The following is a 27,793-nucleotide window of genomic DNA, read 5'->3' as shown; positions in this document are numbered from 1 at the left end:
TTTAGTATGAAAGATACCATGATTTAATAAGCTGAAACAAAAAATCATGAATACAAACAATGATTCACTTAAGTTCAAATCAGATCAGAGAGTAAACACACAAGCTCTGTCCATTTCTATCAAGTCTACTATTGATTTAATTGTAAGTCATGTAACGAGGAGTTGCACTAAATTTGGCGTAGGCTTTGATGACTTTATTTACTGCTTCCAGAAAATCTTTCTCTGTAGCCATCTTCCTACGAGCCCTGATAGCAAACATTCCAGCTTCTGTGCAAACACTACGAATTTCTGCTCCTGTTGATATAAGCAAATAAAAAAGTAAAAATTTAAAAAACGAACTGTCCTCTTTTGTTATTCAACCAACGCATTAACAAACAAATGGTCAATTCAAAACTTAGAAAAAAAAAGCATATAAGCACAGACAATATGGAGGCACTATCAAAGTAATCAGTATGACAAGATTCTAAATAAATACTATTCAGTTTTAATTCTCTTTTAATGTTGATTCAGGTGGAAATCTAGGTTGACTTCCGAATACCATTATCAAGAGGAAATGAGAAGATTAACATTAAGAGTGTTTGTTGAGAGAAAGGAACATATTTGTGAGAGAATTAAATTTGTAAACAATAACTATCATTGTGGTGACTAAATTATGATGAATACACAGCTTTTAGAGCTATGTACTTAAAAATTAAAGAGGTATTTTTGATACTGCTGCAGACCTGCCAAATCACCAGAAAATTCCTCAGTGGAAACTGTTAAAGGGACTACGATGAATTTTGTTTCTCTTTAGCGAAACTCGACCCTGGCAGCGCCAGAGAATGACTACTCGTTCATTTCTAACATAATAATAATAATAATAATCATTATTATGTAAGTCACAGCTAGGGGTAGCCACGGGAAATACAGCACTCCTGATTAGTCTTTGGACTAGAAGACGAGCCTTATTACATTCAAATAAAGTAAGAAATTGCTATCAAATAGCTTTTATTCATACATAAATTTGTCAACGATAATAAAGACTAATAAGTATTAGATTGCTGAGTGAAAGTATAATCTTGAATGGAAGAAAGGGAAGTCAAGTCTAAACATCAAAGTACTGGTATGACTAGGAAAATCTCAACTGTAATATCTCAACACTTCTTCTTCTAGCCAGCTTTATTGCTGCTGAGCTGTGAGTTCTTTTGCAGACTGTGCCAAGGAAAAAAAGTGTGCTGTTTTCTTCAGTTGTTCAGCACTGCCAGTACAGGGTGTTGGTTATGTTCGGCTGTAGTGGAAGTAGGGTCTGCCTAACGTGGATTAGGAAGGGGCATTCAAAGAGGATATGGTTTATGGTTTCATAAGGGTGGGCACAGTGTCTGCAAAGGGGGAGTTGTATAGAGTTCATTTTGTTCAGATGGTAGTTTAATAGAGGTGTTGTGTCCTGTTCTTAGTTGGAAAATTGTAGATTGTTATTTGCGGGGAAGGAAGTTAATACTGTCCAGTTTATTAGGCATAGTCATTTCTTTGTACATGGCTCTGCCTGTGTTTCCTGATGCCCATTGGTAGAGCCACTCCTCTTTGTGGTTGTTGGTTAACATTGACCTTAGGGTAAGGTAATTAACAGGTCTATCTGGTTGTTCCAGAAAGTATATCTGCCTTTTCATTTCCAATGATGCCAATGTGTCCAGGGATCCACTGTAGTGTAATGTTGATATTTAATTTTGGTATCATCTGATGGATTATCACAATTAGTGTTGTCAACTCTCTTGGGCTGTTTGAGGTGCTGCTGTTAAGTGCTTGCAGAGTGGATTGGGAGTCTGTAAAGACAACAATATCTGATGGTGGTTGCACTCCTTCATATAATTTGTTCTCCACTGTCTGTAGTGCTATGGTAATTGCCTCAATTTTGGCTTGAAAGTTTGAGCAGTAATCGCCACAGGGTGCACTAATTTCAAAGACCAGCATTGATGGTGGCTTTGAAGGCCGATCCGTTGGTATATATATATATATGGATCGCTGTTTTTGGATAACTTTCAATTGTTTTGAGCGTGCCTACTTTGAGCTCCAGTGGATTTGATTTTTTGTTAAGGTGTTATTAATTTTATTGTAGTTTAGTCCGGGCGTTATGTTTGAAAATCTGGTTTTTTTTTTCTCTGTTATTGGGTAGGTGGTGTTTTAGGGCTACTTCATCAGTAAGTTGGATCAGAGTTCTTTGCTTTTTTTGGTTGTTTTACATATTTCTCTGTGTTAGTAGTTTATTAGGATGATTGTCCTCCAACCTTCTGTATCTCTCAATAGCTTCTAATGCTGCTAATGCGGTTCAATATTGGAGTCTATTTCACAGGCTGCTATGGGAGTAGTTCTCATACCTCCACTAATTAGACACAAGGCTTGGTTTTGGTTTGTGTCTAATGATGCTTGATAGGTTTTGTTGGCAGCTACTTGTATGGAGAGACAGTTATCCATGACAGATCTGACGTATCCAGTGTATAATTGTCTTAAGGTTTTCTTTTCAGTCTTTGGTCTAGTTTTACACCAAGATATGTTGGATTTTCTTCTTTATTTATTGGTTGTGAGTCTATTTTTAGGATGTACTTTCTTTTTGCTGTTTTGTTGCTGTGGCTAAAAATTGAATAAACTGACTTTTCTTTGTTTTTCCATTTTCCATAATTTTGAATATGTGGAGATAGTTGTGAGGGCTCTATTTAGTTTGGATCTAGTCAGCACTTGATATTTCTCTGTAGTCCAAATTAAAAGGCCGTCTGCATAAAGTGCGTTATTGACTGAAATGAGGTCCATGAGGTCATTCATGAAGATTAGAAAGAGAGTGCAGCTAAGGGCTGAACCTTGTGGTAGTCCTTCTTCCAAACTTTTTTTTACTAGAGATGGCGCCTTCGAATTGGGTTTGGATGGTTCTGTTTTTTAAGAATGCCCTGATCCAGCTGTACATTCTTCCATGGATGCCCATTTTTTTCATCTTCAAAAATAGACCTTTTCTCCACACTCTATCATAGGCTTGTTGCTAATCTATAAATACTGCTGTAGTGTGCTTGTTTTCATGAAACCCTTCTACTGTGTCCTGGATATCTCAACACTGAATATAACTACTTCTTTGAACCCAGCTTGGTGAAATAGTTTCAATAGCTTTAATAACTTTTAAGAGTTTTATGTTCTCAGCAAGATGCAATCAGGCAATTGAGTGTTGGCATAAAAGCCTACATGGCAGCCATAAATGTTTTGTTGTCATAGATAGTCATATGGTTAGGGTTAGTGAATGTTTTATGTAGTGGTTGGTTATTAGTCTTCAATATAGTTTCGCTACTTTGCATTTTAAGGGTTCTTATTTAGTTTTTTAATCGTTCATGCTTATAACATGCTCAAGGTCTCATCTCTTTTAGTGGAAACATGGCATGAAAAGATTTCTGTACTGCATTTAGAGGCTTAGCAAACACAACTCAGCTCAAGTAACATTTGAACTCAAGCCCCATTGATAGGGAGCCAAGAGATTGATAGGGAGCCAAAACAGCTACACATCCCACTTCTTTTAACATTGTTAATTACCCCATAAATATAAACATAATAATGTGAATACATACCTGTACTGTTTGGGCATAATCTAGCCAGCAGCTCATAACGAATATCTTTCTCTACACTCATAGATCTAGCATGTATTTTAAATATATGTGTACGGCCCTGCAAAAATGATAAGTGTCATGTAATAATTCATGAAATGTTACTATTCAATTTTAAAAGTTATTAACAAATATATAAAGTTGTAGTAGCATAAAGAGAACTTTAACCATTTAATTTTCTGGTTGACTTTGAAGTTTGCATCAACTCCATTTGTATAGTATCCTTAAATAATATTTTGTTTACCATCCACACAGTTCAATCCTGTTATTATTTGTTCTTAGTCCCACAAAATCCAAATTACAACCCATTTAGAGGTCAAAGCCTCAAGGTTCAATCATATTCCATTGCATTGCAATCACTAGACTACTCCTCAGTCCAACCTTAATGCCATGTATTTTAAGCCTGATTTCATTTTGGTACATACTAAAAGGAAATGTTAAAAATCCTAAAATATAAAATCCCAGTCTTCACTGGAATTTGAACCCAAGACCTCTTGGTTCATAAGCCTAACATTTTACAACTCATCCAGCATTCCCTCAACCAACACACGTAGTTGGTTTCTTCCCATCTAACTATCTGCAACTAATACTAATCAATGTGCACCAAGTTACAGAATGTTAAGACTTCTAAATATTCCGAGAATATAAAACACAAAAGTAGGCTTGATGTTAACTCTAGTTAATTTTTACTTAGTTTTTTAGTAGTACTTTTATCTGTTGGAAGGTACACACTCAACACATATTTTCTAATGTGATATTTAGCCACAAGTCAGTTGGAGTAGAGCAGTGTACAGTGAGCCCATGAATAGTTTAGTTTATGTGAGGTGTTATTGTAGCAAAGAGTAAATGACAACTTGCTGCATTGGTAGTGTGCTCCGTGTCAATGAACTTACTTCAAGGTCAGGTAATCCAAACTCTATTTTTCTGTCAAGTCTTCCTGGCCTCATCAGTGCTGGGTCAAGAGTATCTGGCCGGTTGGTGGCCATCAACACCTTGATGTTTCCCCTGGGGTCAAAGCCATCCAGCTGGTTGATCAGTTCCAACATGGTACGCTGTACTTCATTATCCCCACCAGCTCCATCATCAAACCTGGCACCTTAAGGGGGAAAAAAAAGTTGAATTTATATTACAAGAACAAAGAGAAATTCAAGAATTATTTACAATTTGTATTACTTGATTTTTTGAAATGAACATAAGTTGTTGTTTTTTTTAATTATCTGGAACCAAGCAAAACTGACTTGACTTTGCAATAAGTAAAAAGATTGAAAATCTAAACATTTTAGCTAATTCAAATTAAGCAGGACTCTGATTTACAGTGGTATGCATAGTCGAGAGGCTAAGTACGCTTGAACTTGGCTTGGCTACTTATGAAAGGGGCTTGAGGTTTGACACCTGAATCAAGCAGCTTTGTGCATGGAAAACTTTGTCCCAGATTCTCCCTTTCCCACTGATCCACAAATGAGATAGGACTGTAGCATTTTTAGCATGCTATAAGCATGAAAGTAGCGCTATTACATGTGTTTGAATGTTGGTTCTACTGTGAGTAAGCTGTATCAGTATTATGTGTTTGCAGTTAATTTAAAAAAGGGATTCAATTGCTTACCTCCTACAGCATCTATTTCATCAAAGAAAATAATACAAGCTTTTTTAGCTCTAGCCATTTCAAACAATTCTCTGACCATTCTGGCACCCTGAAAGTATCACATTAAAGTATCACATTAAAGTGTAAAAAGGGAAGTGATAATGTAAAGCACTATGGCCAAAGGTTAACAAGTTATGTGGTTGGCACAAAGACCAAACGCCTTTACTTCCCCAGTGTATGTCAGGTAGAGTTAGGTATATTCAGGAAGTCTAAAAAATCCTGATCTTAAAAATCCTAATTTTCACTGGGATTGGAGCATGAAACCTCTTGGTTAGAAAGTCAAGCGCTTTACCGCTCCGCATACCACACCCCATATAAGAGTGGGCTATTCAAAATGCTATAAATACAACATTTTTACAAACAAAAAAAATTGAATTGAATGCATACAATGAAAACTGATTTAACATGGCTTTCTGTGTAACTCTCTGCCTATGCCCTTGTTAGGAAAATGCACCAAGATGTAGACAAATGTATGGTAGCATAAGTCAACAAAATTGAAATGGCAATGTAGTTCATTCATGTTCTTAAAAAAAATTAAAATATCATAAAATTGAAGATTAAAAACAATGCGAATAAAACATTCATTTCAACTCTCTGTACCTCAAAGGACATTCTAAATTTTTAAATGAAGAGGTCTTATCTGTTAAAAAAACAACAACAAAAAAAAATTCTAAGTTTTATGCATGAAAGATCATAAAATTCATTGATTTCATTTTGTTTCTTCCCTAAATGTCTTTTTTAATTGCTTGTACTTTAATCTATGGGGGATGGTGGCTGAGTGGTAAATGCTTGGCTTCTGAGCCTAGGGGTCCCGGATTTGAATCTCAAATCTTCTTCTTCTAGCCACCTTTTGCTGCTGAGCTCTGAGCTCTTTTGCAGACTGTGCCAAGGAAAAAATAGTGTTCTGTTCTCATCAGTTGTTCAGCACTGCCGTACAGGGTGTTATGTTGGGCTGAAATGGTAACATTGTCTGCCTAAGGTGGATTAAAAAGGGGCATTCAAAGAGGATGTGGTTTACAATTTCATAAGGGTGTATGCAGAGTCTCAGATGAAGACTGATTTTGAAATTTGGGATTTTCAAGACCTTTACATCAGGTATGAAAGGCAACATTTTTTTAACTTAATCTTAAGAAAAGAGAGAAAAAAACACTTTAACAAGAAAAGGGGGGATATACATATTTCTTAGATGCAGTCTAAGGCTGATTCAAGACATTTTCATCTCTATTTTACACACCAATTTACTGCACTATTTTTTTTAATAAGGAATTTAATTCTAAAACACACTCACTTCCCCCACATATTTCTGTACAAGCTCTGAGCCGATGACTCTAATGAAGCAAGCATCAGTTCTGTTGGCCACAGCACGGGCACACAGAGTCTTCCCAGTTCCAGGAGGGCCAAACAACAACACACCTTTGGGCGGCTCAATACCAAGGTTGACAAATCTTTCCGGCTAAAAAATAGAGTTAAACAGAAGAAAATAAAGTTAAACAGAAGAAAATAAAGTTAAACAGAAGAAAATAAAGTTAAACAGAAGGAAATAAAGTTAAACAGAAGGAAATAAAGTTAAACAGAAGGAAATAAAGTTAAACAGAAGGAAATAAAGTTAAACAGAAGGAAATAAAGTTAAACAGAAGGAAATAAAGTTAAACAGAAGGAAATAAAGTTAAACACAAGGAAATAAAGTTAAACAGAAGGAAATAAAGTTAAACAGAAAGAAATAAAGTTGAACAGAAGGAAATAAAGTTAAAAAGAAGAAAATAAAGTTAAACAGAAGGAAATAAAGTTAAACAGAAGAAAATAAAGTTAAACAGAAGGGAATAAAGTTAAACAAAAGAAAATAAAGTTAAACAGAAGGAAATAAAGTTAAACAGAAGAGAATGTAATGTTTAAGTCTCCTTACATTTCATTTTTACACACCAAATATAAAAGCTACAACAAAAGTTAGCAACTTCTTAAGCTAATTTTACAAATAGTTTCTTACTTTATTGTTTTTTTTTTACAGCGCATTTCAGCACAAATGTACATTTATACTTAATGTGAAGATGTAACTGTTTACACTTGTAATTGTGTTCTTGAATCGTGGAACTGTGCTTACTAGTTGTTCTTCTATGACTGCTTTCAAATTACAGTTAGTCAGTATTGACCTCTTCTACAATTATTTTTTTCAAACAAACAAAAATGCTTGTTCACAGAGATGTGTGCAGACCCAAATAATGTCAAATGTTTGGTAGCAAAGTTTTTTAAATGTGGAAATGCAGCTTCAGGGAGAGATCCATCTTTCAGCAAAGAAAAATGGCAAAATCTATTTTCATTTGCTTGCCTGGAGAGAAGGGAAAGCTTTGTTTGAGAAGATTTAACATACAAGCAACTCACAGCCCTGAAGTTTGGAATACATTTCATTCAATTTCTTAATTACACCAACGACAAACATCAAGTCTGTCTTCCACTTTTCATTAGCAATATTAGTAAAAAAAAAGTCACAGTCAATGCCCTTCATTTCATGAAACAAAACTGTTTATTCCATGAGATCCCACACTCTTCTAAATACCTTGCTAAGTTAAGCCTGGGGGAAACTGCTGTGCTACAGAACATTGAATGCTTAGTTTCTTAATCTTTAAGTAGTTCTTTAGGACTGCCTGCGATTAAGACCCATAGCCCTGATAAGGTTGATTACAGAGATAATGAGCCATTTTATTAAATACTTACTTAGACTTAGGTCCTCCCGCGCCGTTCGGCGCATTGGGCGGCAAGCTGTCTCCATAATGATCTGTCACTGGCAATGTCTGAAGCCTCTTCCCACCTGGTGTCCACTGTTCTGAGGTCCTCCATGAAGGTGTGTCGCCAGGTAATATGAGGACGTCCCTGTTTGCGCTTTCCTCGTTTTGGCTTCCATGTTATCGCAACTCTTGGTGTGCGTAATTCATTTTGACGTAGAACATGTCCCGCAAACCTCATGCGACGCTCAGTCACAACCTCACTAAGTGTTCGACTCCCAGTTCGGCAAAGGATTTTCTTGTTTGAGATCCGGTCTGTGTAACTGACTCCCAAAATCCGTCTCAGCCATCTCTGTTGAGCCACATTTAGTCTTTTCTCAATTTTGACAGATGACTTCCACGTCTCGCATATGTAGCAGTTGGAATGACGATTGTGTTGAGAAGGTGTATTTTTGTCTCGAGTCCAATGGCTTGGCTAGTCCAAATAGGCTGCAGCCTTTGGAAAATGCTCCCTGCCTTTCCTATTCGGCACGCTACATCATGGTAAGCATCTCCATCATTTTATTAAATACATCTCTGCACAATCTTTCCTGATAAATGACACCTAACTTTAACACCAGCATTGAATAAATCCTAGCCTGAGGTTGTGTCTTTGAGTGATTCAACATTGAGTAACTATTCCCTGAGTTGAAACTTGCTATCTACGCCCCAGATGAATATCAGTAATTGTGCTGTGTTATGTACATCAGCTAGTACCACTAAAAATATTTGCTTCCATTGTGAAGTTGGAGTTTGTGACATAAGTAATCTAATTTTTGTTCTGTTCAGGACACATAATACTGGCTGTGTCTGACAAGCATTTTTGAATAAATTTACCATCTAAAAAGTGCTCTAGTAATGATGATTGTTTGATGAAAACCATTTGCAGCTTCATCAATTTATTAAGAGACTCCTATCTTTTTATTAGTCTTTCTACAATTCTGAGATTGTATCAGAAATCAAGATGCTTTATATGATAGTGTCATTCTAATTTATACTCTTTAAAAACCGCAGTTGGTTCACAGCATAGCAAGCTAACAGCTTTATCAGGATGGTTATTCATTGTTAAAAATAAGACAGTCATCTTCTATTTTCATTTTTCTAGAAGCAGCCATGATTAAGAGCAAAAACGCAAATGGAATATAATCCAATTAATGAGAAAGATCAGAGGGAGAGACCAGAAGTTAAAAAAATTGCACAAGGGAAATTGAAGATAGATTCATAACTGGTGATGAATTAGAAACAGCATATATCAGTATTAAGGTTTTTGAAAATCTTATTTTATTACAGGGATTTATCTATACTTGTAGAATTTAATTTATTTCTTTGTATTTCACTTTGTAAGTTAACCTTTTGCCAATTATTGAGTTGTGCTACCTTCACAGAGGAATGATTCATTGCAACTTGAGGTCTACACAATTCAGCTTAACACCAGGTCACATAGTGAAATTACTGCAAATGACAAAGCTTGATCTAAGCTTAGAGTATTCGTTTTTAATAAATGTCTACTTTCCCAATACAGTCCTTTATATTCATTGTGTAAATTTGTCTTGAATGAACAAGACACTGGCCCCAAAACCTCTCTATAGAACAAAAACTATTTGGTGAGCTAACAGATCTGAAAACCGCTGCACAGTTCATGGTAGGTAGGGAGCTACTTGTCTGAAACCTCCAACATATAAATAAGAACAAAGAAGTCAATGAATGAACAACTTTTTTCCTCACTGAAACTAGCAGATGAAAAACTGGTAATTCTGCAGGAGTTCAAGGGGCAGCCATCTTTGTTATTGTTTAGACTGTAATCTTGTATCTTGGGTTTTCTCTCCGATTTGGGTTTTTGTTTGTTTTTATTTTTGAAGCTAAATAATATGCTAGATCTAGCTATACTGGTATCATCTAGTCCTAATAAGTCTATTAATTAGTTTCATAATCTAACTGCTAGAACTAGACTAATTACTATATTAATATGACAATGTTCTTAAAGGCACTTAAAGGCAATAAAGGTCAATTAATTTTTGGTAATAAACTGTGCTGATATTTATTGTAGGCCTAGTTAAATTTAGATTCTCTATAGATATCAGAATAATTCAGAATAGATATAGACAATATTTAGATTTTAACAATTAAAAAGAAGACAGAACAATAAGAAACGTATTGTATTGACACCAAGTCAAAATTAAAAGAAAAAATAGCATTGCTTTGAAAACACAGAAGTAATGTTAATTCTTGGTATTTTTAAAGACACTGTCTTGGGATTTCTTTGGAACATAAACAATAACAAAATAGTAACAAAGATGGCTGCCCCTTGAACTCCTGCAGAATTACCGAAAAACTTGTTATAAGAGTCTAGCTATGCTGAAGAAACTAAACGTACATGAAGTAGAGGAGTCTCCACAACTTCTCTGAGTTTTTCTATTTGTTCTTTGCATCCACCAACATCACTGTATGTCACATCAGGCTTTTCTTCCACCTGAAATAAACAAAAATCAACTCCCATTTAATATAAACCAAACACCGATATTTTCACATTACTATTTGTAAAAGACGAAAATCATAATCATTTTAATATGGACATTACTCTGGACTTTTCCTTGTCATAGTTCTAAACACAGGTTACTTTTTGGAAAGATTTTATGAAGTTGGAATGTGTGGCTAGGAAGTGGAGATGGATTGGTCACACCCTTAGAAAAGATACCAGCAACAGAGCTAGACAGGCCTTAGAGTGGAACCCCCAGGGAACAAGACGCAGAGGAAGACCAAAAAGAACATGGCGACGCAGTGTACTCGAAGAAGCCAAGAGGACCAGGAAGTGCTGGGAAACCATAAAAAAACTAGCAAGAGACCGTGGAGAGTGGCGTGTTTTTGTCGAGGCCCTATGTTCCATGAGGAACCCAAAAGAATGATGATGATGATGATGAATGTGTGGCTGAGAATCCTAAACCACTTGGCTACCTATCAACGGGTGTGAGTTAAAAACCCAACTCAAGCTGAATTGTGTTTGCTTAGTATCTAAAGGCAGCACAGAAAGCTTCTTCTAGGCACCTCACCACCCCACACACATACACACAAAAAGCAAAAAAGATTAGACCACAGTGGGATGAACATGCTATAAGCATAAAAGATGTACTATACAAAAGCAATTTTTTTTTATTAATGAGGTGTGTATTAGGAAAAGTAAAAAGGCAAACTTCATTAAAACTAGATCAAGATAATTATTTTCTGCACTATGTAACAGCCCTATCCCTTTTGTCTATTATTGTTGTAATGAAATGATCTTTAAAAATGTTAAATCACAACAGTATAGAATATGGGAGGACACCTGGCCAATCAAAGTAATCTGTAAGAAAATGCTGAGAAAAAAATTATTAAAAAAGAGAGCCCCTTTAAATTGTATATACAATATGATAGAATATAGAATATAATATTAAAAACATTAATTTATTCTTTGTCATCTAGCCAGTTTTTTGTTCCAGAGCTGTTCTTCTCAGTTGTTCTGCACTGCCATAGCCCCTTTAAATTGTATATACAATATGATAGAATATAGAATATAATATTTAAAAAATTAATTTATTCTTTGTCATCTAGCCAGTTTTTTGTTCAAGAGCTGTTCTTCTCAGTTGTCCTGCACTGCCATACAAAACATATAGCACATGACCAGGAAGTCATCTAACATGATAAGAAATTGCACACTCATTAAGAGAACTGGAAGAGTGACATATAAAATAACTCAGCTTTAGGAGTTGACAGGCTACACAAAGGGAAACATGAATTGACTGGATAATTTGAAGAAGAAATACACTCACTAGAATGAATATACTAGCTTATAATCTCTAACAAGGACATGTGTAATAATTATGAGAGTGGATGAAATTCAGAATCTAAGCAACACATGTACCGGAAGCTCAAAATTGGAGCCAGTGAAACCTGCCCATGTGGAGTATCACCAGAGAATGCCGACCACATCCTCCAAAACTGCTCTCTTTACCAAGACATTGGCCCCATATCACCCCAATAGAAAGAAAACTATATGGAGAGCTCCCTGATTTGGAAACCACTGTGCAGTTCATCTCATGTATTGGTCTAGTCATATGAACACTCCAACATAACAATGAGAACGATGAAGAAGAAGAATCTAAGCCATTATAAAGCATTACTTATCCAATACAGTGTAGCGTAGATGTAATGATTATTGTTTGTTTGTTTTACATGTTTTGAAAGTCGCTTCAGATTTGAAGATTAGAGATGCCTACATGCCAAAATGGAAATGTGTATTCCAAGACCTAAAAATTTGTATTTTGAGGGGCAAATGAATATTTTCCAAATATGAAGAAATATACTCTGGAAAGACTAAAATCCTTCAAGCGCGTAAGATACACACAAAATGCAGCAATCCTAAAGTTACATAAGACATTCTGTACATTTTTCAAAATATTTACACATTCAGTCTTTGACATAGACTTTATTAGAACGATGCCATTCTTGTCACTTGAAAATGATTTTATGATCATCTTGCATCTAGTGTTTTATTCCTGATTCCACAACAGCACAAACAGAAAATTCATTCAAAACAAAGAAGTGAATTTAGACTTAAACCAGATGCAATGGTTTGCTTGGTTGGACCAGTGACATCTAGTTTTGTTTATGGGCAATTTCTTTACAAGGGACACAGACACTGAAAATATTTTATTACATTTTGAAATATTCAGATTTTCTTCTTTAAGACCATTCTTTGCAGAGTCAACCTCTACAATCACTATTCCTAAAAATTTTAAAGATTTGTTTTCAGAAAGATAATCCTAATTAGTCATTGAACCTGTTTCTAAATATAAAAGCAGGGCTATTGAGTCTGCTGAATAGATAAACTCCCAGGGTTTGGTAAGGTAAAGCTATTTATTCTGGGCTCTGATGCTTAAAGTTGTAATAGAAAACAAACAGACGTTGAAGGAGGGTGCAAGAACCAAGAAACAAATTCTTTTATTCTGCATAAGAAAAAACGTTTTTTTTTTTGCAAACACACTCGGACTTGAATGTCCCTGAGTTCATTCGTAAGTTGTTTAAAAGTCAAAGTTAAATAGAATAATTAAAAAATAAATACAAATCATAATGGATGGGGATGTTTAGATTGAATACTTTTGTTTTAAAAGAAGGAGTAAAGACATCTTTTTTAAATAAAATGTAAATGTTTAAGTATATCCTAAATTATGGATGGCAATATTAAAATTGAATGTTAGAATACATAAAAAAAATAATTCATAAATCATGTTGAACTAAAGAACCCATGAAAATTGTAAGAGTATTGAATTACCTGCATCATTGTGACTGTCGGGTCAATTTTCGGAGGTAAAGGAATGTGGATTTGATATTTGTTTCTGTCAACTCTGTGTAGACCAAAAAGCAACTTGTTATGAACATTATTAAAACAACACACAAATGTGAATTTGTTATTCTATAGTCTATAGGTATTTAAATTGTGCGTACAAAACGCAATGTTAATAATAATTCCTTATGTCTATTCCAATTCTTACTTCTATTAGTCTTCCCTTAGATCCTCTTTCAACATTCCATATTCACTCTACACTGTGAGCCAATAGTAGCCCTCTTTCAACATTCCATATTCACCCTACACTATGAGCCAATAGTAGCCCTCTTTCAACATTCCTTATTCACCCAACACTATGAGCCAATAGTAGCCCTCTTTCAACATTCCATATTCACCCTACACTATGAGCCAATAGTAGCCCTCTTTCAACATTCCTTATTCACCCAACACTATGAGCCAATAGTAGCCCTCTTTCAACATTCCATATTCACCCTACACTATGAGCCAATAGTAGCCCTCTTTCAACATTCCATATTCACCCTACACTATGAGCCAATAGTAGCCCTCTTTCAACATTCCTTATTCACCCTACACTATGAGCCAATAGTAGCCCTCTTTCAACATTCCATATTCACCCTACACTATGAGCCAATAGTAGCCCTCTTTCAGCATTCCTTATTCACCCTACACTATGAGCCAATTGTAGCCCTCTTTCAACATTCCTTATTCACCCTACACTATGAGCCAATAGTAGCCCTCTTTCAACATTCCATATTCACCCTACACTATGAGCCAATAATAGCCCTCTTTCAACATTCCATATTCACCCTACACTATGAGCCAATAGTAGCCCTCTTTCAACATTCCATATTCACCCTACACTATGAGCCAATAGTAGCCCTCTTTCAACATTCCATATTCACCCTACACTATGTTTGACAAGTTTGATGTATATTTCATCAAAACATATTTACCAAATATATTATTTAACAATTTTGAACTAAAAATTCTAAATATCGATAACACACAAATGACCATGTCCTCAAGTACGAAGAAAACAAACCAAAATCCTACAACTTAAAATATTAGTCCTATCTCCATAATATCACAATTACAAATTAACATTTACATTCATGTCTTAAATCAAACTGATGTGTATACAGTTAAACAACTGAGTAGACTATCTGACACATCTACTACATCATTAGCATAGATCTTTGATTTTGAAAAATAGACATCAAGTGATTGGATAAATTAGACAAACAAAAAAAAAGTCCTAACCCACTTTTGTCTCTACTTATTCTAAGTTGTTTTTCTCACTTTTGTCTCTACTTATTCTAAGTTTTTTTCTCACTTTTGTCTCTACTTATTCTAAGGTTTTTCAAACTCATTTAAGTAAGAAAATTTGACATCATAAAGAAAAAAAATCATAAGTTATTACAATAGTAAAGCCTGGTTGAGGGGGAAGGGGGATAATGTAGCTACATTTCTTTCAATCTATCAACTAATCCTATTATGTGAGAGGGTGAAATTCAGAATGTAAGCCATTATAAAGCAATACTTATCCAATACAGTGTGTGTATACTAAGGCTTCATCCAACACTAGTATAAACATACAAAAAACATCCACCACTACAAGGAAAGCTAGGCCTTATCTAACTCAGTACTAGGTCTCACCCAACTCTCATGCCTTCTTCAATATCTGTTGGTGCTACTTGTTCTCCGAGGTCAACGACAAACTTGGCAAACTGCTTGACATTGATGATATATTTAGGGTCATCTGAGTCTGCATTTATGATCTTAGTACAGCGTGCTACTTGCAATGGCTGCTCACCTAAGGAGAAATAAAATATCACATTTGAAAAAAAAAAAAAAATTAAATTAGCATAATTTGTCAGTTTTCTGTCTATAAGGATGTCACTGCCTAGTTCTTGTTGCAGGTGTGATGATGCGAATGTCTCTGTGCGTTGTAGATACCTCTTCTGGTACTGCTATAATGTTCTCTGACTTGTTAACTAAATACTTTCTCACACGCACAAGATTTGCAGGTGCGTGAGAACACTATCATACTGAACTCTCCGACCACAACATTTAGAATTATTAATAAACACTATGGTAGCAGACATGGATTTTATTATATATAAAATAAATCACAAAAGATATCGGCGACTTCAGCCATCACAAATTATATGTCCAGAGAAATATGTTCTGAATACAAAGCAATTATAATAACTTCGATACTTCAATACTAATACATAACTCTGCTGTCAAAAATATCCATAGCACTCCGACCGCAGGGAATAGTTAAGTGACTACTAGTCACCAAATATTACAGGGGTTCTAAAACTGATACACGACAAAGGGGGAAAAAGTTAAAAATGCAAACTATCCCTCTCCCCCTTTAAATTTCACAGAATGGTTCATGGTAAACAATGCAGGAGACACTATATGGAACAAGAGTTGTTTTTGTTTGATAGGTATTGTATCCTTAGGATAAATTACACACACACAGACGAATTTCTTGTTATTAATTTTATTAACTCAACAGCAAAAAGTTATAAACTTTAGAGGTAGATTTTTGCTTCAAATGCAACACTTAATTAACAGAAAGCTTATTTGAAGGATCCAGATCTGTTTGCTGAAACTCCTCCAGTCCACAGCAGACTCTCATAGTCCACGCAATGTGGAAAAGACAAAAAAAATATAGCTCTCATAGCAATTAGGCTTGTGTGCAGCTCTGTCAAGGCCACATTTTAAATTCCTATTGTGAACAACTTCATTAGTTGAAAATGCTACAGAGCCACAAAACATTGGAAAAATATTATGAGATAAGTTTTGAAAATCAACTAGAATGATCATGCAACACGTATGACATCAAGAAAAAAGAGGCAGCAAAAAAAAAAAAAAAAGAAAGGAATCGTTTCACTCTCGATGGACACTGTGTAGGACATAATTCAGGAATGGTGGAAGTGATCATATAAATCTCCGAGATCAAAATAAGATCTTTTATAAGACTTGCACCTGATAGTTAAGATCTAGTCTAAACTATGTCTCATGTAGATGAGATCTTCAACAAAAAATCTAGTGTTTGAAGAAATTAATAAATAATTGATTAATAATAAATAAATAATACTCTGAAGTAAAAATTACATACAATTGAAACCTTGCTTCTGTTCTAAAATCTTGTCTAAGACCTACAGCAGGTAAGCTCTATTTTAAATCTAATTTAATGAGTACAGAATGTATCCTGAATACATTAAACTTACTTTGTAATGTTTGTTTATCAGCAGCAAGATCCCACAAGGCAGGTGGTGCCAGCCCTGTGTCTGATTCCTTAATACCAGATAATTCATTGACATTTTTCAGCACATTCTGGATATCTTCTTCCACAGCTTTAATTGCTTTAGTGTACTGGCCCACACCCTGAATAGTGGAAGGACATGAATATAATGTAAACAATATAATGGATGTAATTAACAAAAATCATAAACATTTTCAGCTAACTCTTTCTCTCCTAATTGACGATATATCAATGATTTGACCTCATTAAATTAATTTAATGTTGAATTTTATAAACGTTTTTTGTGTTATATAAAAAAGGCATACATTTCCTTTTAATTTGATACCAAATAAAACATTTTCTGATAGCAAACAAAAAAGTTATTAAAGCTTAATCCTAACAGGGGAGGGAAATAGCAATGAGCAAAAAGAAGAATTCCATTGAAACATGGAAAAATAATTACAGAGAGAAAGAGTTAAAACAAAATAACATCTGTTGTATGCCCCAGTTTTGGTAACAACCAAGTACAACACAAGTAAATGCCTGTACATGTGTGCACAGGGCTACTAAATGTAAATGAGCAAAAAGAAGAATTCCATTGAAACATGGAAAAATAATTACGGAGAGAAAGAGTTAAAACAAAATAACATCTGTTGTATGCCCCAGTTTTGGTAACAACCAAGTACAACACAAGTAAATGCCTGTACATGTGTGCCCAGGGCTACTAAATGTAAATGAGCAAAAAAAAAGAATTCCATTGAAACATGGAAAAATAATTACAGAGAGAAAGAGTTAAAACAAAATAACATCTGTTGTATGCCCCAGTTTTGGTAACAACCAAGTACAACACAAGTAAATGCCTGTACATGTGTGCCCAGGGCTACTAAATGTAAATGAGCAAAAAAAAAAGAATTCCATCGAAACATGGAAAAATAATTACAGAGAGAAAGAGTTAAAACAAAATAACATCTGTTGTATGCCCCAGTTTTGGTAACAACCAAGTACAACACAAGTAAATGCCTGTACATGTGTGCCCAGGGCTACTAAATGTAAATGAGCAAAAAAAAAGAATTCCATCGAAACATGGAAAAATAATTACGGAGAGAAAGGGTTAAAGACATGCATCCAAAAAATCAAGACACTTTCACTTTGAAATTAATGTAAAAAAAATTATGACACTTGTTCCAATGATATGATGTGACATTTTAATTCAAATAAATTAAATGTCATACCTGATTTTGACAATCTAATAATAATAATGGATAACTGTCATGTATCAATGTGCATAATGCCCCCCCCCCCCCCCCCCCAAATTGTGATGAAGAAAAAAAAATTACTAATAGTTCCTTCAAGATGGGTCTTGTCAGATCTTGACCATATCACAATATGTAAACAAATAGAACTAACCAGCAAAACAAAACCTTCTTTGAAAGCCAAGTGTCTTCTATAAAAGCCTAAAAAAATTATTTATTTTTTTTAATGGAAAAGCGTGCCTGTTCAGTCATGAGGCAGTAAGTTCAAGGATCTTATCAGTTGTTTTAACAGTAAGTTAGTTGGACAATCAGTTTGTATTGCATTTATATCAATATATTTATATTGTTTCATTATTTTGGATTCACAAAATTGTTATTCTCTGGATTGAGTTTAAAGACACTGGAAATTGAACACAAGTTATCACTGTGTGTGCTTCAGTCTAAAACCTCATGAATCAATTTGTCGCTCTTTGTCACAGTCTCAGATAACATTGCCTGATTTAATGTTCATGTCACGTTAAGAGTTTAAAAGACACGTGGAATTCCTGATGTAGAAAACAGGAAGTAGAATGAAAAAAGTTGACTTTGAGTCAGTCAAGTCAGTTCAGTCAAGTGTTATCCTCTGGACGAGGCAGTCAAATATGATTTTAGTAGTAGCATTTTAGTCGAGTTGTAACTCAAAGTATCTTTGGGCAGTTGATGCCAGTGGTCTTTTTGAGACATGTATTTCTAGTATTATTCTGGATTATTCTGTACAGTGTTACCCGCTGAGATGCGGAGGTGATTTGTAATATACTCTGGAGAGTTTAGCCTATTGGATATTTTTTATACCGCTGTTATGCGGATAAAATTTTCTTGACTTCTAGCACTAACAAGGAGTGCAGTTTTATTATTGTTGTTATCAAATAAACTTTATATTTGTCTGCTGAAACGGACTTAAGTCAATATGTGGTATATATGTTTGTCACCCGTCAAGAGTACTCCAGGAAGTACGACCCCAGCATTCTATGCATTCGCGACACAGTAGTAGTGACCAGTCCCTCTACAGTCACACTATATCAACGCCACGTCTATAAACGTTACATTTACACTATATTATAGGTGGCACAACAACATCTTATTAAAAACTGCATGAAGCATCAATGAAAAGGTTCATAATACAAAATATATAATGATCAAGTTGCAGGTTTTGGTAAATCAATCAGTTAACAGCTTTATGGCTTCAGGCTGTGAATGTAATCTGCAACCAAATTTCAGCCCCTTCAAAACTGTAAAGGATGCAGCATAAAATTGATTATCATTGCTTAAAATTAGTCTACTTACATATGTTTTCAAGAGGGCAATGTCTCCTTCATCAAGAGCTAAAAAGAAAAATCAAAAAAAGAGAATATTAAAAAAATGACAATTTTTTTTTATACAGCCAAGTCAATGTTTCAAAAAAATTTTACATGCATCTCGTTTTAATAAAAAAATGTTTTAAAGTTATTTATATTTTTAGTTAAGAACATTAAAAAAGTAATCCATAGCCTCTACAGGCAGGCCAAAAAGTGTGGTGTTTTTCAACAATAACAATGGAGAATGGTTTAAAACCAGTTGGAGTGAGACAAGGCCACCTATTTTCACTAACTCTTTTCAATATCTTACTTGAAAGAATAATGGAAGATGCTCTTGAGGGCAATGAAGTTACTGTAAGCCTTAGAGGAAGAAGAATTACTAACTTGCACTTTGCTGACAACATAGATGGTCCAGCAGGGCCAAAAAAAAACCTAGCTGACTTGGTGATGAACATAGACAAGACTTCTGCAGCATATGGTATATGCAAATCAAAGGCAAAAAAACTCAAATTATGATCTATAGCCAACAGGGCTTTAAAAGAGACATCAATATTGGAGGTGAAAAGCTGACAAGTGTCAGTAGTTTTAAATACCTTGGAGCTAACACCTCAGATGAAGGAACTAAACCCGAACTACTGGCCAGAATTGCACAGTCCACAGTAGCACTTGCAAAGCACAAAACAATATGGAAAGACAAATGCATAGCCCTTGATACTAAAATCAGACTGATTATGACCACATTCTTATATGCTTGCAAATCTTGAAAGCTGACTACAGAGCTAGAGAGAAGGATCCATCAACGGAATTGTGATGCTAAAGAAAGATTCTAGGTATCATATACAAAGACCACATCACAAACGAAGTAGTAGAGACAGGATTAGTACAGCGATTGGAACTCATGATGAACTGCTAATTACTGTCAAAAAACACAAACTAAAAGTCTATGGCCATATTACAAGGTCCTCAGGGCTCACAAAAACCTTCCATCAGGGAAAAAGAAGAAGAGGCAGACAGAGAAAGTGATGGGAAGACAACATAAAAGAATTACGATTATATCCACGGCAAATGACAGATAGAAAAGACATTCTACAGATCTTGTGAGGTGCCCCAATGGTCCAACAGACTAAGGGATAGGTGAAGGTGATATTTCTTTTTTTTTTTTAGACATATAGTAGCCAACAATGGGAATACTGTATACATAGTTACTTTACAAATGAGAAGAAGAACCAGAGTCTTATCAGTTGTTTTGTAGATACAAAATCTACTGTTTATATTTATAGGCAAATATAATTATATTGTAATATATAAATAAGCTAATTAAGAGACTAACAGTATACTATCATACAGATCTTCTACGTTAGTGATTTATGCAATAATAAAACTTCTTTCCATCATCATATCGTAAATAAATCCAGATACAATAGAATAATACATTTAAGTAAACTAAAGATCTAAAATAGATATAGATTATTCTTATTAGATTACATTGAATGGGTTTCTCTTCTTCTTTGTCCTTTTCTTTTACTTTACGCTGGTCAGATCCAAGATGATCAGGCATTCTGACTTTCGGTAGATCTAGATTCTATTTACTTTTCAAAAAAAAAAAAATTAAATTAAGATTAATTATCTTGTCTAGAAAAAATAAATTAGATCTAGGATACTAAGAATCTAGTCAATTTAGATAGAGTCTAGACATTTTTAGAAGCTCTACTCTCTACTAAAACTTAGGGTAATATTTTACATGAATCGATACCTAGATCAGCTGACAAGTTAACAAAGTTACAAATAAAGCAGAATGATCTCCCTTGACTAAACAGTGTCAGTTTAAAGTGTTTTAATTTAATCTCTATTCACATAAAACTTTTAGACTACCCTAACCCTAGCTTCAAATTTTCGAACCTTTAACGTAATAAAAAAAAAGTGTTTTGTTTTAATTTTTATTCTGCTATTTCAAGATGACTATAAAAAAGACTTTAGACTAACCTAACCCTAACTCATTGTACAGAAAACGTTGGCAAATACTAAAAAGGAAAATATCTAGTGTTGATCAATATGAAATAAAATGGCATGTTTCTGATTAAAATATATATGGTCAAGCGATATTAAATTTTAAAAATATTTCAGACAACTCTTTGTCTCCTCCAATTTAATTACAACTACTATTATTCAATAGTTAACATAGTATAATAGAATGAATAGAATTATGGGAGATCTATTTGTATTGTAATCTGCATTGTTTAAATATGAATTCTTAAAATTATATATATTGACATTCTAGAAACCTGATTTCAGTTTAATTTTAGTTTCTTAAGTGGGTTTAGTCAAAGTGTACAGATAAGATATAATGACTACACTGTGACTAAACTCACTTTAGAAACTAAAACTAAACTTATACTCATTCTACAATGTCAACATCTATCTATCTTAGATTATGGAAAAGAGAGTATAGACATATAGTCTGATATATTGAACTAGATTATATATATATATATATAATATATATATATATATATATACAGATCTAGTATAGAGGGTCGCAGAGTCTTATAAGTTAGAGTGCTAGAGTCAGTCTACTTCACTAGTCTAATTATATATATATATAATGAATATTATAATATAATATTTACGGTAAATTACAGATCTACTAGAGACTGAGTGACTATATAGATTCTAGACTATAAATTTTATAATAATATTAATTATACTAATTATATCGGGGAGTGGCCTTTTTGGTCACACAGGAAGTTGCAAAGGGAAAAGATTGTCTCTTGAGACGTAAAATGCCACAGAGTCGACAGAGATATTCTTATATTATTAGACCCCTCTCAGCACTGCCTCTATTATATCTAAAGATCTAGATTGACTAGAAATAATATTATTATAGTAAGTTTTTATAGTGTCACTATTAGTATTACTGTACTCAATCTCTGACTAGAACTCAAGACTAGACATCTAATGATCTAGATCTTTCCATAGACATGATTAGATTAATTAATTAAATCGAGTCAGTTACATGAGTCAGTGAGTTGAGTAGAGATGAAAGAGGGTCTAAACTAGAACTACTGAGCATACTCACTATGTAGTACTGTTACTGTAGGACTGTAATTAACTACTATACTAACTAACTGTCTATTATAGTCTATACTAGTATAACTTATAGTACTACTACTACTAGAGTCTAGTGGAGTAGTGGTAACTACTGTAACATAATAGTATTATATGTACATTTGCACACTAGCGCATCAGTGCAACACCGCTTGTGTTTACGTAATAAATGGAGTTCCTAATATGTCTTCCCTCTTAAACACTAGTTTGTTATTTGTGTAATGCAAATATTCTACATGGTGTCAGAGTAAAACTTAAAAAGCTGTCCAGACAAAGGTTTTTATCAATCTAATAATGGCTTCTTTTTTATTTTGAGCAACCAATCTTGAATTGGAATGCTAAAGATCTGTATCAAGAGTTTATAAGATTTCAACAGCAGGTGAGCTTTTGTTTCAAAGGACCGTTAGCTGGTGCCGATAGTAAACAAAAAGCCAGATGGCTGGGAATGTGTATAGGTCAACAAGGCCGTGAAGTTTACAAAAACTCTAAATATTACTGATAGTGAAGAGGGAGATCCGCAATTGCTATTAAAGAAAATAGAAGCCTACATAAGGCCAAGACAAAATAAAAGAGTGTCTAGATTTAGAGCACATCAGAGAAAGCAGGTAGAAGGAGAAAGTTTTGATAACTTTGTTAAAGACCTAAAGCTTCTCATTATGGACTGTGAGTATGACAATCCAGACGATATGCTTATTGATTTGATCATTAGTGGAGTCATACATGAAAAGGTACAATTAAGACTACTTGATCAGGGACAGAAGATGACCCTTAGCAAGGCTATAGAAATTGGACAACAATATGAGATGTCACAAAGCCAAGTGAAAATGTTTAGGGGCCAAGAAGTTCTAGCAATCAAGAGACAGTCACACAATGTACTCAAGAAGAAGTCTAAAGACAACTCAGATAAATTATGTAGTAAATGCGGCAAGAACCACGAAAAGGGAAAATGTCCAGCAATAGGAACCACATGCAATTTCTGCAAGAAGAAAAACCACTGGTTTCAAATGTGCAGAAAAAGACACAACGTCAATCTAGTAGAAGATGAAAATCACAGTGATGAAAATATTATACCTGTTAGCACTGCAATTAGCCAGTATAAAAAGGGTAATATTGAGAACATCAATGTCGTTGAAGACAAGTGGACTGTAAAACTAGTCGTGCATGGCAAGACATTAATTTTTCGTATTGACACTGGTGCAAGATGTAACATTCTTGTCAAGTCCGAGTTTGAAAAGCTCAAAGACAAAGTAAAACTTGCTTATTCGGCAAAGTCACTCAAGTCTTACACTAATCATGTTATTAAGACTTTAGGAGCAGTGGTGCTACCTTTGAAAAATAATATCCAAGAGGTGAAAGCAAGGTTTGAGGTAGTAGACATTAGTCAAGAGAACATTTTGAGTGGTGACACAGCAGAATGTTTAGGACTACTACAACGGATAGACAGCATAGAATCCAAGGCAGAAGACGAGTTACAAAGAGAATTTCCTGAAATGCTTAAAACAACTGGAACACTGCCAGGAGAATACAAGATTCAGTTACAGGAAAATGCTAAAGGAGTTATCCATCCACCACGTCGCTTAGCAGCATGGCTAGGCAATAAAGTGGAAGAAAAACTTGAAATGCAAGCTGCTGGATTTATTACTCCAGTACATGAACCTACTGAATGGGTTAGTTCCATGGTTGTTTCATTCAGGAATGACAAAGTTAGAATATGTATTGATCTAAAAGATCTCAATAAAGCTATCACCCGATGAAAACTATTGAAGATGTGATCACTAATATTCCAGATTCGAAGATATTCTCAGTTCTCGATGCCAAGTCAGGGTTTATGCAAATTAAGCTTGAAAGAGAATCTTCATTTCTCACAACTTTCAACACACCTCTGAGAAGATATAGATGGTTACGATTACCTTTTGGAATCAAATCAGCGCCAGAAATTTACCAAAGGATTATGGATGAAATGCTTCAAGGTACTGAAGGAGCATATGTCATTATAGACGACATTCTAGTAGCTGGTAGAGATGTTGAACATCATGATCACATTTTGAAACAAGTCATGCAAAGAGCAACGGAGTACATTCTAAAGCTGAACTATGACAAGTGCAAGATAAGGCAAAACAGAGTACCTTATATGGGCCATATCTTGTCAGAGAAAAGTTTAGAACCAGATCCAGCAAAGATAAAGGCAATTATTGACATGCCAGCTCCTCAAGACAAAGATGGAATCAGAAGATTTCTAGGTTTAATTCAGTACATAGCAAAATTTATTCCTAATCTAAGTCAAGCAGATGCTCCAATACGAAAGCTTCTAAAAGATGATATAGAATTTCAATGGAATCATGAACAAAACAAGAGTTTCAAAGAATTGAAACATCTTTGTACAAATCCTCCAGTTTTGGCATATTATGATGTCAACAAGAACGTAGAGATAGAATGTGATGCAAGTAAAGATGGACTGGGAGCAGTATTACTCCAGGAAGGTCGTATAATTGCATACGCATCAAGAGCTCTCACCGATACAGAAACAAGATATGCTCAAATTGAGAAGGAAATGCTCTCAATTGTGTATAGTACAAGCAAATTTCACTGCTACATATTTGGTAAAGAAGTAACAGTTTATAATGATCACAAACCTCTGGAGCAAATCTTCAAGAAACCTCTATTGTCAGCACCAATGAGAATACAGAAGATGCTAATAAGACTACAGTGGTATGATCTGAAAGTCTGTTACAGAAAAGGCAAGGAAATGTTTATCTCCGATACACTTTCTCGTGCACATCTACCAAATACTGATACACAGACATGTGAATTTACAGATGATTCAGTGCATATGATCTCTGTGATTCGAAATACAGTGAAATTAAAGACTGTACAAGCAAGGAACTTTCAATGCTTCTGGAAGTAATTATGACTGGTTGGCCAGACACAAGAAGCGAGACTCCAATTGAAGTCAGGCCATATTGGGATTCAAGAGACCAGTTATCAACTTCGGATGGTATTATATACAAAGGTCTGAGAATAGTCATGCCACCAAGCTTACGTAAATACAACATGCTAAATCTGATTCACAAGTCTCACTTAGGAATAGTCAAGTGTAAGCAGCGAGCCAGAGAAGTCATGTATTGGCCAGGCATGAATGCAGACATTGAAGTGACAGTTAGGGATTGTAGCAGGTGTGCTGAACATCAGAATCAAAATGTGTCAGAACCGCTAATGCCTACCAAGACACCAGACCTTCCATACAGCATGGTTGGGTGTAATCTGTTTAACTTTGAGGGTAAAAAGTATGTTCTTCTAGTTGACTACTTCTCAAAGTTTATTGATGTCAAAGAACTGTCACAGGAAACCACATCTGATATCATCGAAGCAATGAAGAGTATATTCGCATGCCATGGAATACCTAGAAGGTTAAGGTCAGATAGCGGGCCACAGTTGGCTTCAAGGGAATTCCTGAACTTCTGTAAATCATACGGAATAGAGCATGAAATGTCAAGTCCTCATTTTCAGAGTTCTAATGGCGAGGCTGAAAGAGCTATTCAGACTGTGAAGAAACTGTGGAAGAAAAGCGAAGACAAATTTCTGTCGCTATTAGACTACAGAACTACTCCACTGAGTAATATTAATTTGTCTCCAGCACAATTACTTATGGGACGCCGACCCAGAAACTTGTTACCTTCTCAAAGTTTATTGATGTCAAAGAACTGTCACAGGAAACCACATCTGATATCATCGAAGCAATGAAGAGTATATTCGCATGCCATGGAATACCTAGAAGGTTAAGGTCAGATAGCGGGCCACAGTTGGCTTCAAGGGAATTCCTGAACTTCTGTAAATCATACGGAATAGAGCATGAAATGTCAAGTCCTCATTTTCAGAGTTCTAATGGCGAGGCTGAAAGAGCTATTCAGACTGTGAAGAAACTGTGGAAGAAAAGCGAAGACAAATTTCTGTCGCTATTAGACTACAGAACTACTCCACTGAGTAATATTAATTTGTCTCCAGCACAATTACTCATGGGACGCCGACCCAGAAACTTGTTACCTTCGAGCGAGGAAATACTCACACCTAAGACACCAGATCTCAAGGTGGTGAAGAAACACTTTGACTCCAAGAAACAGTCTCAGAAACATTATTTTGATAAGAGGAAAGGAGTTAAGAGTCATAATCCACTACAAGACAGTTGTTTCGAAGCATTCTAAGCCTAGATCATATAATGTCTAAAGTGGAAATAAGGTCTACAGAAGAAACAGAAAACACATCAGAAAGCAAACAGATTTGACAATAATTATGACTTTCCAGATGACATCTCAGAACAACTTTAACCACAATATCTAGAGAGTCCAAGATTACAAACTACGCTAGATGTAGAGCCGCCACTACACACTGCTTCTTCTAACACCTCTAGACCACATGAACCTTATGTAACACACTCAGGCAGAATAGTTAACAAACCCAAGAGACTTGATTTGTGATGAACTGAATTGACTTTTTAGTTGACTAGTTTGTTAGTTATTCTGATAAATAGATTTTCTGAATTAAAATTAAGAAGAGAGATGTAACATAATAGTATTATATGTACATTTGCACACTCCTGTAGTAGTCTAATTTAAGTCTAAGTCTAAGACTAAGTACTAAAGCCAAAGTAGAGTCAGACTCAGAGAGAGTGTCTAGACTACTACTACTACGTACTAGTCGTAACTAGTCTACTGAGTCTTACTGACTAGTCTAGAGATTTAGATTAGTTATTAGTAGAGACAGTCTAGTTAAGTCGTTAAGTCTAGTAGAGTGATACTGACAGAGTCTAGAATCTAGAGTATCATAATGATGATAATCACTAGTGTGACTAGTCACTTATTATAAGTCACTAGTGACACTAGTAATTAGTTTTTAGTAGTAACACTACTAATATTACTAATAAGTAGTGCTATTAGTAGTATTAGTCTAACTAACTAACTCACATCAGTATGTAATTTAGTAAAGTAATAATAAAAGAATAGACCTATTATCTTGATTAGTAAATGTAGATAATCCCTATACTCTGTCTCTACAGACTAGATTTATTATTGATGATCTAGATTTATAGTTTAGATACTGTGAGATAAATCTATTATCGCATAAATCTCAGTTTGTTGACAGGATAGATCGCAGAAGCAATGGTTTGGTATAGATCTATATATTTTTCAATTAAAAAATCCCAAGAATGATCTCAAGAAAGTCCCAAGTCTCAGGATGTAGAAATCTAGATCTATAATCTAGATCAAGGTTAGATCTATATGTTAATCTTGATTTATATTTTTCTCTACCACTGGATTTATATTTGAATTCACGTGGCTACCTACATTGAATGAATATTTCTTTAGACCTATATAGGTCTAGATGTATTTTAAAAATCAAATGAACAAAACTAAACAAATTCAGATAAATGTCAAAATGTACTGTAAAGACCTAGATCTGGAAAAAATACACGAGCCTTTAGAGGCCTGGAAGTA

At 34.7% G+C, this 27,793-nt stretch overlaps 1 protein-coding gene across 3 annotated transcripts; it reads right to left on the bottom strand.

Moving 5' to 3' along the window:
• On the bottom strand, window positions 1–27,666 carry LOC106064204 (26S proteasome regulatory subunit 7). Of its 3 annotated transcripts, none has more exons than XM_056008500.1 (12): window positions 27,644–27,666; window positions 20,685–20,788; window positions 19,189–19,226; window positions 16,599–16,755; window positions 15,010–15,166; window positions 13,318–13,390; window positions 10,387–10,482; window positions 6,545–6,709; window positions 5,218–5,305; window positions 4,508–4,710; window positions 3,579–3,675; window positions 1–294 (listed from the first exon to the last, which is right to left on the bottom strand). In XM_056008500.1, the coding sequence occupies exons 2-12, from the start codon at window positions 20,755–20,757 to the stop codon at window positions 137–139; spliced, it is 1,305 nt and encodes a 434-aa protein (XP_055864475.1). In that variant the 5' UTR covers window positions 20,758–20,788; window positions 27,644–27,666; the 3' UTR covers window positions 1–136. The 3 variants fall into 3 exon arrangements, with proteins under 3 accessions (XP_055864475.1, XP_055864474.1, XP_055864476.1); XM_056008499.1 differs by lacking the exon at window positions 27,644–27,666 and adding an exon at window positions 27,304–27,482; XM_056008501.1 differs by lacking the exon at window positions 27,644–27,666 and adding an exon at window positions 27,304–27,482 and having other exon boundaries at window positions 20,685–20,781.
• Between the last annotated feature and the right edge of the window lie 127 nt (window positions 27,667–27,793).

Source organism: Biomphalaria glabrata, chromosome 13 (genome assembly GCF_947242115.1).
Source record: "Biomphalaria glabrata chromosome 13, xgBioGlab47.1, whole genome shotgun sequence".
NCBI lineage: Eukaryota > Metazoa > Mollusca > Gastropoda > Planorbidae > Biomphalaria > Biomphalaria glabrata.
The sequence above is the reverse complement of the archived record's forward strand: the minus strand, read 5'-3'. Positions and strand labels throughout refer to the sequence as shown.